Here is a 12007-nt window from a genome sequence, read left to right as displayed (position 1 = left end):
GCTGGCCTGAGGGAGATGGGGGAGTGGCCCAAAGCCCCCCCCCAAAACCAGTTAGCCTTTAATCCCCCCGAAAGCTCTAAGTGCCCTCTAAGATCCCCCCAAAAACCAGACCAACCCTTTAACCCCCCCAAAAGTCCCAAGCCACCCCCCCTCCCCCCAAAACAGACCAGCCACCCCAGTGGACTTTGAAGGGGTTGGAGATGGGGGGGCAGCAGCTGAGCTCCCCCCAAATAGATATTCCTGGGTCAAAATAAAAGATACTTTAATTATGAGGGTGCCAGTCTTTGAGGGATTGGAAGGATTTTTGTTATACCAGTTACAAGGGTCAGATGCTGAAAAGAATAAAAAAACCCAATAAATACAACAATTTTGGGTTAGACTAGCTCTTGTCTCAACCAAAGGGGTAATATGTCTCAACCAAAGAGGTAATAAAGACAACATGTTTACTCTTCAAAATATAAAGCCACACTTGTTTTCAATAAAAGAGCAAAACCCACCTTGTTTTTATAGGATTTATTACCACTCCCCAGCGCCCAACCCCAAACCAAGCAGCACCACAGCAAGAGGGGACACATCTCGCCCTCACAGCTGCTCAACAACTACCCTGAAAGCTATCAATGAAATAATAAAAACCCTTTTATATTTCTCATTTCAGGCACTTTGGTAGTATTACCATCACCCAGCCTCCAAGACATGGCTTGCCACCTCCTCAGGACATGAAGACATTAGGGTAGCTCCCTCACAAACCACCACACTTGGTTAGAAAAGAGCATTTTTACTCCCATATTAGTGCATCCTCCTGTTCGAAACAGTTTACTTGTGCTCAGGAACACCAAAATCTGGCTTAAATGAGGTAAAAAGGTGCATAATTCTCCTCTTTCTCCTTCCTCAGAGAATTTTCCAAGCAAACAGAAGAATATTTAAAGGGTTGTACTTGCCCCCTCTCCTTTGATCCCAAGGTAGGATTAAAAGGACATAGTACCTGGGGACGGTAGAGCCCCAAGAGATTTAATTTCCCCCCTCCATGTTCCTCTAAAAACCCTTTTCCCTCACCGCAACGGATATAAAGCACCGTGCCACATTGCTCCCTTGCATATGAAGTAGAAAAGGGAAAATAAAAGGATTTACAACCTGGTTTTCACCTCACAGCGCCAGGGCTCGGTCTCCCCTCAGCAAACAGGGTGGGAGGGGGTAAGTTTACCTCATGGCACCCCCCCTTTTCCGCTCACAAATTGGAGGAAACGAAGAAATCGCCTCAGGGAGCAACGACGCCGCCTCGCTGCACCCAACCCCTTTTCCCGCCATTTTCCTCTCACCTGAGCAGAGCGCGCAGGGAGCGACGGCGCGTGCGAGGAACACAGTTGACCCCGCCCCTCCCGCGGGCGCCGTCTTCTATAGGCAGCGCGCCCGCGGCGCCAGCCAATCAGAAGGCAGAGAAGGAAGAGGCCTCCACCCCTTCCCCCCCTCCCTTACCGGCCGCTGCCTGTCAAAGGCGGAGAGGCGGGACGCTGGGCGGTGCTAGCCAATGAGAGTCGTGGAGCGGCGGAGGAGGCGTCGCTCATAGGCTGGGCTCTGTGAGGGGGCAAGTGTGAAGAGTGGGGTGGCTGGAGGCGGAGCGTGCGTTACCCCCCCCCCCCCCCGCGGGGCCGGGTGAGGGATTTCGGGTTTTCCTGAGGAAAAACCGGGCTGCGAAGCGCCTGGTGGGGACACAAACCCGTCAGGTGTGACGCGAGGTATGAAAAAAGGGCTAAAAAAAGGGCAAATCCGGCTCAATTTGGGTCTCCCCAGGTGGCTGAGGGGAACTCGGGGCCTGCTGCCAGCCCGCGAAGGGGGTAACGGGGGGGGGGGGTGTTATTCCCCCCGCCATAGGCCGCGCCGCGAGGAGAGCGGGGAGGGCTGAGGCCGAGCGCAACTCATCGCCCGTACCGCCCCCTACCCTAGCAACAGCCGCTGATTAAGCGGCTCATCGCGGGGGATTTTTCTGATTGGTCGAATGCCGTTGGGGCTGGCCAATGAGAGCGAGACACGGGACCCTTGGCGTTCCCGCCCACACAACCGCCGGCTGCGGGGCAGCTGGGACCGTACCAAGTGCGGGCGTGGGGGGGGGGAAAGAGCCCAGCGGGTTGGGGGGCGTTGTGAGCCCCCCCCTCCACGCCACACGTGAAGAGCAGGTGGGGAAGGGAGACCCTCAGCATCTCCCTCGGGGGGGAGCCGTTATGGTGGGGGGGAAAGCAGCGAGGACGTGACTCCCACACACACTCCCACCCACCCCCGGGCTGCGGGTTGTGCGGCCCAGGCGGAAGTGAGGTGTCGCGCACTGAGGCGCTTCCGGTGGGGGAGCGGCCTTGGAGGCTGGGGGGGGGGCGCGGCGGCGGCGGGGCTCGATCTGAGTGAGTGAGTGAGTGGGAGGGGGGGCATGGCGGGAGGGGGGCAGTTTGGGGGGAAGCTGGAGCGAAAGGGGGGAGCTCGGGGGCCCGGTGACATGTTGGGACCCTGGTGGAGTAGGGGACGTGAGGGGAGGGGCGTGCATATGGGGAGGGGGGACACGGGGGAGTGGGGGGGGAGCAGGGACATGAGGGGGGGGCACCTGCGGGGCTGGGAGGGGATACAGGGAAATGGGGAGGGGGGGGCACCTGGAGGGTGGGGATATGTGGGGCGCGGTTTGGAGGGATCGGGGGGTATTGGGGGTACTTAGAGGGGCAGGGGTTTGGGGGGGCACTGGGGGAGCGGGGTGGGGGGCTGCAGGTGGCTTGAGAGGGGAAGGGGGACATGGGGGCCCTTAAAGTTGGGGCCCGAGGGTGGACAGGGCACGGGGGGCTGCGACGTGTGTGGAGGAGCATTAGGGGGCAGCTAGAGGGGTAGGGGACATGATGGGGGGGACGTGTGGGGCACCTGGATGTCTGGGACACGGAGGTGGGGACGTTGGGGACAGCTAGAGAGACGGGGGGGCATGAGGGGGGACACAGGGTGGGAGTTGGGGCCTGCAGTGGGGTAGAGCATGGGGTCTGCAGTGTGAGGGGGGACAGGGGACTTTGGGGGGCCACAGGGGATGTTGGAGGGATGTAGGGGCACCAAGTGGGGCTGGGGGAGTTGGGGGGGGGGTGGGCTGATTTGGCACCTGAGGGAGTGCAAGTGGGGAGGGGGGATATGGGGCGGGGGGAGGAGGGGTGGACATGGGGAGGTGGACAGAAGGTGCTGGGATGGGGACGGTGCCTGGTCCCCTACTGCAGGGAGGGAGAGGGCAGGGGGACAAGGAGGTGGCACTTGGGGAAGAGCTGGGGACAAGGAGGTGACATTTGGGGCCACGGGAGAAGGGACGTGGGGACGCAGCAGCTGGTGACGCCGAGTATGTAGGACACAGGCTGGTGGCACTGCTGGGAGTGTTTTTGGGGCAGAAAAGCTCTGTCTGAAGCTGCGTGTTTTTTGTTACTCACAGGAATTGTTAGCAGGTTAAATAAAACCAAGTCGTTGACGGCATCATTAGTTGTAGGGTCTTGTTTTCCTGCTGGGCTCAGAAATCGCCCCAGAAAGAGGTTTGATCGTGTCCTGAAGGTGTGAGAGTGGCCATTTAATCCTCTATGTTACACTAAATTAGGTTTGTTTTTTTTTTTTTAGCAAAAATCCCTTTTTTTGGTGTGATTTGATGGTTTTTAATCTGGCAGGCCGAGCCGGGGAGATGCTCTGCACGGCGGTGGTGATGGCGGGGAGCCTGGCGCTGACGACAGCAGTGGTGGCTCATGCCTATTACCTGAAGCACCAGTTCTATCCCACCGTGGTTTATCTCACCAAATCCAGCCCCAGCATGGCTGTAAGTACCCAGCTAATTAATTAGCGGCGGGTAATTAATCCCCACAGCTGGGACGGGGAACAGGCCTGCCATCTCGCACGGTGGCTTCGTGGTGCGCCGGCGGGGGGCGGTGTGGGAGCTCTCATCATGGCTCACTTCTGCTTTTGGTGACTGAAATGGGTCGTTTTCCGTTTAACGGCACTCACTGAAAACGCCGGACACCCCCTGGGGAGAGTGAGCACCTGCGCCGAGAGCTGCCGCAGCGCCGATGGGCGCATGGGGAGGGTGGGAAGACGTCGCTGCCTCTTCCTCCTGCCCGCGCGGGAGCTCTTGGGCAGCCCCAAAACGGGGTTGGGGCCGAGCCGGTACCCGATCACCATCTCCTCCATGCCCTGGGACCCAAATTCGGGGCGTCAAACTCTCCCCTGCATCCAGTTGCCACTGAAACGAGTTTTGGCTGCGCCACGTGTTCTTCCCCATCGCTTCCTTCCCCATCACCTCCTTCCCCTCCCCATTTTTCCCCCCGCAGGTTCTCTACATCCAGGCCTTCGTGTTGGTTTTTCTCCTGGGTAAATTTATGGGCAAGGTGTTTTTCGGGCAGCTGCGGGCAGCGGAGATGGAGGTGAGCGATGGCGAGGAATGGTTTAAATTCTGAGCCGGGGACGGGCGGATCCGTTGCCGGTGCTGGAGGCGACGTTGGTGCTGTTGATGGGGTTAAAGCCCACAGGGGTGTGTGGATACTGAGAGCTTTTGGGGGGATTTTGAACCCCAAGAGGCCTTTGATGCCATTTTGGGAGGGATTTTGGACCCTCAGGGGCCTTTGGCTTTGTTTGAGGGGGGATTTTGAACCCTGACAGTCCTTTGGCTCCATTTTGGGGGGGATTTTGAATGCTGAGAGTCCTTTGGCTTCGCTTGGGGGGAGGATTTTGAACCACAAGAGTCCTTTGGCTCTGTTTTGGGGGAATTTTGAACCCTGAGAGTCCTTTGGCTCCATTTTGGGGGGGATTTTGAACCCTGAGAGTCCTTTGGCTCCGTTCTGGGGGAATTTTGAACCCTGAGAGTCCTTTGACTCCATTTTGGGGGGGATTTTGAACCCTGAGAGTCCTTTGGCTCCATTTTGGGGGGGGGGTTTGAACGCTGCGAGTCCTTTGGCTCCGTTTTGGCAGGGATTTTGAACCTCGGGCACCATTATGGGTTCAAAAACGGGGAGCGAAGGCTGGGGGTAAGCCCACCGCACCCCCCACCGCCTCCCCCTCTCCCGCAGCACCTACTCGAGCGGTCGTGGTACGCCGTGACGGAGACGTGCCTGGCCTTCACCGTTTTCAGGGATGACTTCAGCCCTCGCTTTGTCGCCCTCTTCACCCTCCTCCTCTTCCTCAAGTGTTTCCACTGGTTGGCCGAAGATCGGGTGGACTTTGTGAGTGCCGGGTGGCAAGAAATCGGGTGTAAAAAAGCCTTTTTGGGAAAACCAACCCTTTCTCCACCTCTTTTACAGATGGAAAGGAGCCCCAATATCTCCTGGCTCTTCCACTTCCGTATTGTCTGTGAGTATCTTGCTTTTTTCCATGCTGGGCCGGATCCTGCCCGGCCACGGGCGCTTTGCCATTTGGCGCATTGCCGGTATCTGGTCAGGAAAGATAATTTTGGCACCGCGTTTGCATACAACTGGGGAAGAACCCGGTGCAGCAGAGCGTGCGACCATCGGCGCTCGATAAACCTTATCAGGGCAGTCTCATTAACAAGGGTGTGTTAATGGGGCTGCAGAGGGAGCAGGATGGGGTTGCTGGGGGTTTAATAAGCTCCGGCTTTGCCGGGTGGGAAAAATACGAGGCCGGATCCACGGTGAAATATTTTTCTGATTCTAGAGAAGCACATTTAGGGACACAAAAATCATCTTTTGAAGGAATTGAGGGGTTTTTTTGGTGAGACATGAGGACACAAGATGTGGCTTGAAGAAGAGGGGGCTTCAAAAGAGACAACCTCATTACCAGGATGTGTTAATTCGGCCCTTCGTTAGTGCAGAGCCATTTAGCCCTCCCTGGGACCGATGCTCCTCGAGGGTCCCCCTCTTGTGGTGGGATATGTTTTGGGGTGTGATCCTTGGAGCTTTAGTTTTTGGGGGTCTCCCCCCACCTCAACATTCATTATCTCTTTCCCTCATTATCCCCTCATCCCGATTCCTTTCCCCCACCGCAGCCCTGATGTTCCTCCTGGGAATCCTGGATTTTCTCTTCGTTAACCACGCGTACCACAGCATCCTCACACGAGGAGCCTCCGTCCAGCTCGTCTTCGGCTTTGAGGTAGGAGATGGCTTCTCCTTGGGGACGGACAAACCTCCACGTCCATCCCCGGGGACAGACAAAACAGCTCTTTGGCCTGGACCTCACAGCCTGCCGCGCTCTTCCTCCCCGCAGTACGCCATCCTCATGACCATGGTTCTCACCATTTTCATCAAGTACGTCCTGCACTCCATCGACCTGCAGAACGAGAACCCTTGGGACAGCAAAGCCGTCTACATGCTGTACACGGAGCTCTTCACGGGTACGTTGTTCTCTTTCCCCTTTTTTATTCTCGTCCCACCCAATTTTGGGGTTGGGGGTGGGGCTTCACAGCTGGGTGTGGCCCGATAAAGCTTGATGCATCGTTACAAAGCCCAATTAGCCATGGAGCAATGAAGGCATGAAGTCTGAGTAGTGCTCAGCAGCACCCAAAGGTCTGATCCATCTTAGTTAAAGATCTGGGTGACAGGGCAGAGTGTCCCATCAGCTGCTTTGCCAGTGACACCAAACCAGGAGGGGTTGGCTGATGCGCCACAGGGTCACGCCACCATCCTGAGGAACCTTTTCCAGCTGGAAAAACAGTCCAGGAAGAACCTCACAAGGTTCAACAGAAGAGTCGGGCCCAGTCCAGCAACCCCCAGCACGAGTATATGCTGGGCAATGGTTCAACTGGGGCTTCTGGTGGACACCAGGTTGAGCACAAGCCAACAACGAAGACCAGCGGTGCCCCGGGAGGGTTGCCAGCCAGTTGAGGGAGTGATCGGGGTGGTGAGGCCACATCTGGAGACCTGAGGTCTCTTCTGGGCTCCCCAGTCCAAGAGGGACTGGGACAGGCTGGAGAATGTCCCAACGAGGGGCCGCCGAGCTGACAAAGGGACTGGAGAGGCTGAGAGAGCTGGGATTGGTTGCTCAGAGAGGCGGTGGCACCTCCGTCCTTGGAGATACTCAAAAGCCGTTGGGTCACGGTCTTGGACAAGCAGCTCCTGGTGACCTACGTGAGCGGATGGTTGGACCAGATGACCTCGGAGGTCCCGTCCCACCTCAACCAACCCTCGGTTGTCCAAGAATAAGACCCTGATGTTCTTCTTTCCCCCAGGCTTCATCAAAGTCCTCCTCTACATGGCCTTCATGACCATCATGATCAAAGTCCACACCTTCCCGCTCTTCGCCATCCGCCCCATGTACCTGGCAATGAGGTGAGGTGACTTTTGAGGCGGCCTCCGGCTCCGGCGCGGCTGCTGACGTGCCGTCGGCTTGATCCCACCACTTCCTTATCTTCTTCCAGGCAGTTTAAGAAAGCGGTGACGGACGCCATCATGTCCCGCCGGGCCATCCGCAACATGAACACGCTGTGAGTAAGATGGGAGAACGCCGCTTCCGTCCCTTCCAGGGTGCTTTGAGCTCCGTCGACATCTCCTCCGGGGTTGCTTTTGTGGTGGGATCCACCCAAAAAAACCCAAAATTTGAGGAAAATGGCTCGTTTGCCGCACGGGAAAGAGGTCGGAAGGACCCTGTAGGGTGACGGGGTCGTGGATAACTCAAGCTCCTCTTGCCAAAAAGCCTAATTTAACCAAAAATTTGGTGGATAACAGTGAGGAGGAAAGGTCGGCTGGCGGTGGGGAGGACCAAGAAGTCCGGCTACCTTCCCACATCCCCCTCAAACACCCCCTAAAATGATGGGAAGGGTTTTTTTTCCAGCGTTTTCCACCTAACTCTCCTCCCCGCGCAGCTACCCTGACGCCACGCCGGAAGAGCTGCAGGCCATGGACAACGTCTGCATCATCTGCCGCGAGGAGATGGTGACGGGCGCCAAGCGTTTGCCTTGCAACCACATTTTCCACACCAGGTGAGTGAGGAACGGGGGTGGCACACGCTCCCCATCCCCTCAATTACGGCGTCTCCAGCGTTTTTGGTGTTGGCGGTGAGGTAACGGCCCTGCTTGGTGGTTGTGGAGGTGGTGGTGGGGTGTTTTGGGGAGGTCTTTGCCGCCACTGTGGCCTTGCCGTGCAATTAATGGTGTCTGTCTCCTCTCCAGCTGCCTGCGGTCATGGTTCCAGCGCCAGCAGACATGTCCCACCTGCCGCATGGATGTTCTACGGGCTTCCCTCCCGGCACAGCCGCCTCCCGAACCGCCGGAGCAAGCCCCGCCGCCGCCCCAGACCCCCCAAGTTCCTCAGCCCCCCAACTGTGAGTCTCTTTTATGCCCCGATATCACCCCTCCGCAGTGGAACGGGTGCCACCAACCGCCAGTTATCCATCGCTGTGCTGGTTGAGCTTTGCCAGGGTTGTTCACCGCGGCGCTGGAGGAGCAAACAGCTGGAGAAGAGGGTTGGGAAGTCAGGTCACTGGGTGGCGGCGCAAGCCAGTGGTATTTCCACCTGTGACAGCATGGGTTTGGGGAAACTCTTGCCGGCACAGTTAAGCCTGGTTATCAAACCGGTGACCTGGCGTGTTCCAGCTGGCTGCGGTGAAGGAAATTTGGGCGTTTGGGGCTCTCACCGCCCTCTTCTCCCTCTGCAGTTCCCCAGGGAATCCTTCCCCCCTTCCCCCCGGGCATGTTTCCCTTCTGGCCACCGGTTGGTCCCTTCCCACCGGTTCCCGGCGTTCAACCGCCCAACAGTGCCGATAACACCGCACCGAGCTCCGGCACCGCTTCGGGTGAGTTTTCTCCCGAAATCTGAGGGGTTGGCACTGCCGAAATGGGGCTCCCTCCTCCCCTGCCACCCTCAACGTCCCTCTTGTCACCGCAGCCGCCCGGCCCGGTGACTCCGCCAACGCCGGATCAGAAGCTGCGGCGGCAGGGACGGTGCCGGGTCTTCCTTTGCCACCGCCGTGGATGGGAATGCCGTGGCCGCCGCTCTTCGGTAAGACAGGGATGGGGAAGGATTTGGGGGTTCAACCCCTGGGGTTCTTCCCCTCACCCCTCTTCTCACTGCAGGCTTCCCGCCGATGCCGGTGCCACCGGCCGGCTTTGCCGGCTTGACGGAGGAAGAACTTCGAGCCATGGAGGGCCACGATCGGCAAAACCTGGAAGCGCGGTTACAGTGTCTACAGAACATCCACACCCTCCTCGACGCTGCCATGGTGCAGATCAACCAATACCTGACGGTCCTGGCCACCATCGGGTAACTTTGCTGAAAAAAAAAGGGGGGTTTGGGGTTGTCTAGAGCAGGCAGGCAAGATTTGGTTACGGCAAAGCCATGCCCTGCCTAAAAAAATCCCTGAAATTGCCCCAAATCTTGATTTATTGTTTCATTTTCTCCCCTCCAGGTCACCCCGGCCCGTCGCTTCCCGGCCCCCCTCCACCCGCGAGACCCCCGCCGAGGAGCCCACCCCGCTCCACTCGCCCGGCAGCCCTTCGGCATCCGCAACCGCCGCCGGCAGTGCCAGCACCACGGCTGCCGCTGGTGCGTGAGGAACCCACGGGGTGGGGGAAACACCCCGGGAGAGACCGTCAGCGCCGTCGTGGGGGGGAACGGGGATCCTGGGGGGTCCGACTGACCCCCCAAACCACCCCCATACCCTTTTATAACTGTCTAATTATAATTTCTGTGTTGCCGGCTAGTTACCACGGTTGTTAATTCCTCAATTCCTCCGTTAATTAGCCACGTGTAGCCCCAGTGTCTTCTCTTCAAAAAGCCAAATGCCCCATTAAAACACTGCGGGGAGCCCATCTCCCAGCAAAACACTGATCCTGGGCCTAGCTCGCGGTTAAAACTGGGTTTACTGGTTTTACTGGATGCTGAACTGGTGCCTTCCCCCTTTACCAGATCCCACCGCGCCAGCGGGCGCCGAAGGCTTCACCGCCGAGGAGGAGGAGGAGGAAGAGGATGGCGGCGAAGGCTCGTCCTCGCTGGATGAACCCGACACAGCAGAACTCCGCCGCCGCCGGCTACAGAAACTGGCGTCGCCACCGGCAGCCTCGCACTGACGCCCGCCAGTTGTGCCGCGGATGCGCCGCGGGCGCCGTTTCGGGGTTGCCGACCCTCGTCCTCGGCGTCTCCGGAGCCTTGGACGCCACGAGCCGAACGGCGCCTCTTTTTCTGCCTTGTTTTTCCCCCCCGTTTTTCACCAAAACCCCGGTCTGGAAGCAAAACAGATTCCCGGCTGCGCCCGTTGGCGCCCCTAAAACATTGCTGGCTCTTTTTCCACGGCACCGCGGCAAACGGCCACGTGTCTTGACCTGTTTTTCCCTCTTTTTCCCTTTTTTCACCCCAATTCTCTCTACCTCTCCAGTGAGCCAGGATCCGGTGTGTGTTTTGGAACCGGCGGTTGCCTGTATTGGGGTAACCACGCCCGCTTCGGGGCAGTAATTAAGGACGGGGTTTGATTGCGGTGACAGTGATCAAGCGAGTGCAGGTGCCGCTTAAAATTGCTCAAAATGGCCCGTTTTTAACCCAAAGTCATCTCCAGGCACTCCCGGCTGCAGAGCAGGTCGTCACCGGTGGCATCAACGCAGCCGAAACCACCTCGAGCTGTGTCGGCTTTGAGTTGCCGCTGCGTTACCGGGGTCCCCGGGATTTTGGGGTGACCCCTCCCCGGCTTTCACCTCCCACCCCCTTCGTTAGCAGATAACCTCGTTAACAGTATTAACCCATCACCCCTGGGGAAAGCTGCTTCCAGCACCGAAATATCCCCCCCTTCAAGCCCATCGGGGGAACCATGTGCCGATCGGCGCCTCTCCGGCACCACACGGCAACTTAATAAACCCCGGAATGCTCCGCCTGAACCTGACCGGTCCCTAACTGGTGCCACAGTGCGCCCAAACTGGTTTTTACCGGTTTCGCTCTGCCGACAGTGCCGGGAGGTGCTTCTTTTTTTGGTCTCTTGGTCACTGGCCACCTCCCAACCGTGAAATTTTTGCCTCGTTTCCTTTCACCGGCGGTCAGCGATGGCTCTGGCGTTGCACTGGCGAGGCACCACCGTGCCGGTGAGGCGCCACCGGCGCCTTTGCCGAAAAAAAAATATCCGGCACCGCTGCCTCTTCGCCACATTTCTTCTCCGCTCCAGGGACGCCGTGACTCTTCAGTGCCTCTTTGAACCGAAAAGGGCTTCGAGGAGCCCAAATATCTCAGGGAAAAAAAATAAAACCGCGTTCGGAGACGGCGGCAAACGGAGCGTTTTGGGGTGGAAAATGGCATTTTTTTTTGCACCAGAACTGGTGGCGGTGAGAGGATGGCGTGCGGTGAGGAGGTGGCGGTGGGTGATTTTTTGGGGGGTGGGGAGGAGCAGGATTGGTTATTTTCAGTAACGAGGCTGATTTTTTTTTTTTTTTTTCTCCCTACCCTTAAAGTTTTGGTTCTTGTTGCCCCAGGCTTGAGCGTATTAACGAGGAAATTGGCAATAACGAAGCAGTGGTGGGAGATCACTGCGGAGCTGCTTTGGGGAGTTCATTTTTTTAACCCTTTTTTTTTTTAAACATTTGGAGCCAAAATAATGAATTTTTGTGGCCGGTTCTGTTTGGCGTTGGGGTTTGTTTGGGTTTTTTTGTGGATTCCTCAAAATTTCCTTCATTTTGGGGTGGAAACCACGGGAAGGGGGAGGGACCGAAGACACGCAGGCGACTGGACTGGGGCCGTTTGACCCCAAAACCACCCCCTTTCCCCCCAGAATAGTTTCCTTTCCCTTTCGGGTGGCGTCGGCGTTGGAGGAATTATTTAATTTGTAAATAATGTATAAATTTTTAATAGCTTAATTGTAAATACAGCGGAATAAAGGTTGCAGTAAAGCTTGGCGCTCTTCCCTTGGTCGAGACGGTGGTTGGCCGCTCTAGGCCTGCTACGTTGTCTCTGTGGTCGCTCACCGAGCCATGGTTCCTTCCCCTGCGGTTGTTCAAGGGGCATTTGACCGCTCTGGTCTGTCTTCCCCAAAATCCCAAAGTCTCTATGGTTGTCACGGAGCCTCCCGGCCGCTCTGGCCTCTCTTCCCCGCCGTCTCTCTA

The 12007-nt window shown here is 57.5% G+C and overlaps 1 protein-coding gene across 5 annotated transcripts; it reads left to right on the top strand.

Moving 5' to 3' along the window:
* Positions 1–1596: 1596 nt before the first annotated feature.
* SYVN1 (synoviolin 1) lies at positions 1597–11794 on the top strand. 5 transcript variants are annotated; one of them, XM_069809391.1, is made up of 16 exons: positions 1597–1733; positions 3663–3808; positions 4317–4409; positions 5052–5204; positions 5283–5331; positions 5984–6087; positions 6202–6328; positions 7163–7262; positions 7352–7417; positions 7796–7912; positions 8102–8253; positions 8587–8724; positions 8817–8930; positions 9005–9191; positions 9337–9473; positions 9837–11794. In XM_069809391.1, exons 2-16 carry the CDS (start codon positions 3677–3679, stop codon positions 9995–9997), a joined length of 1830 nt encoding a protein of 609 aa, XP_069665492.1. In that variant the 5' UTR covers positions 1597–1733; positions 3663–3676; the 3' UTR covers positions 9998–11794. The 5 variants fall into 5 exon arrangements, with proteins under 5 accessions (XP_069665492.1, XP_069665490.1, XP_069665493.1 ...); XM_069809389.1 differs by lacking the exon at positions 1597–1733 and adding an exon at positions 2340–2390; XM_069809392.1 differs by lacking the exon at positions 1597–1733 and adding an exon at positions 2367–2394.
* The last annotated feature ends 213 nt before the right edge of the window (positions 11795–12007 follow it).

Source organism: Haliaeetus albicilla, chromosome 22 (genome assembly GCF_947461875.1).
Source record: "Haliaeetus albicilla chromosome 22, bHalAlb1.1, whole genome shotgun sequence".
NCBI lineage: Eukaryota > Metazoa > Chordata > Aves > Accipitriformes > Accipitridae > Haliaeetus > Haliaeetus albicilla.
Note: the sequence above shows the minus strand (reverse complement) of the source record. Positions and strands in the feature narration are given on the sequence as shown.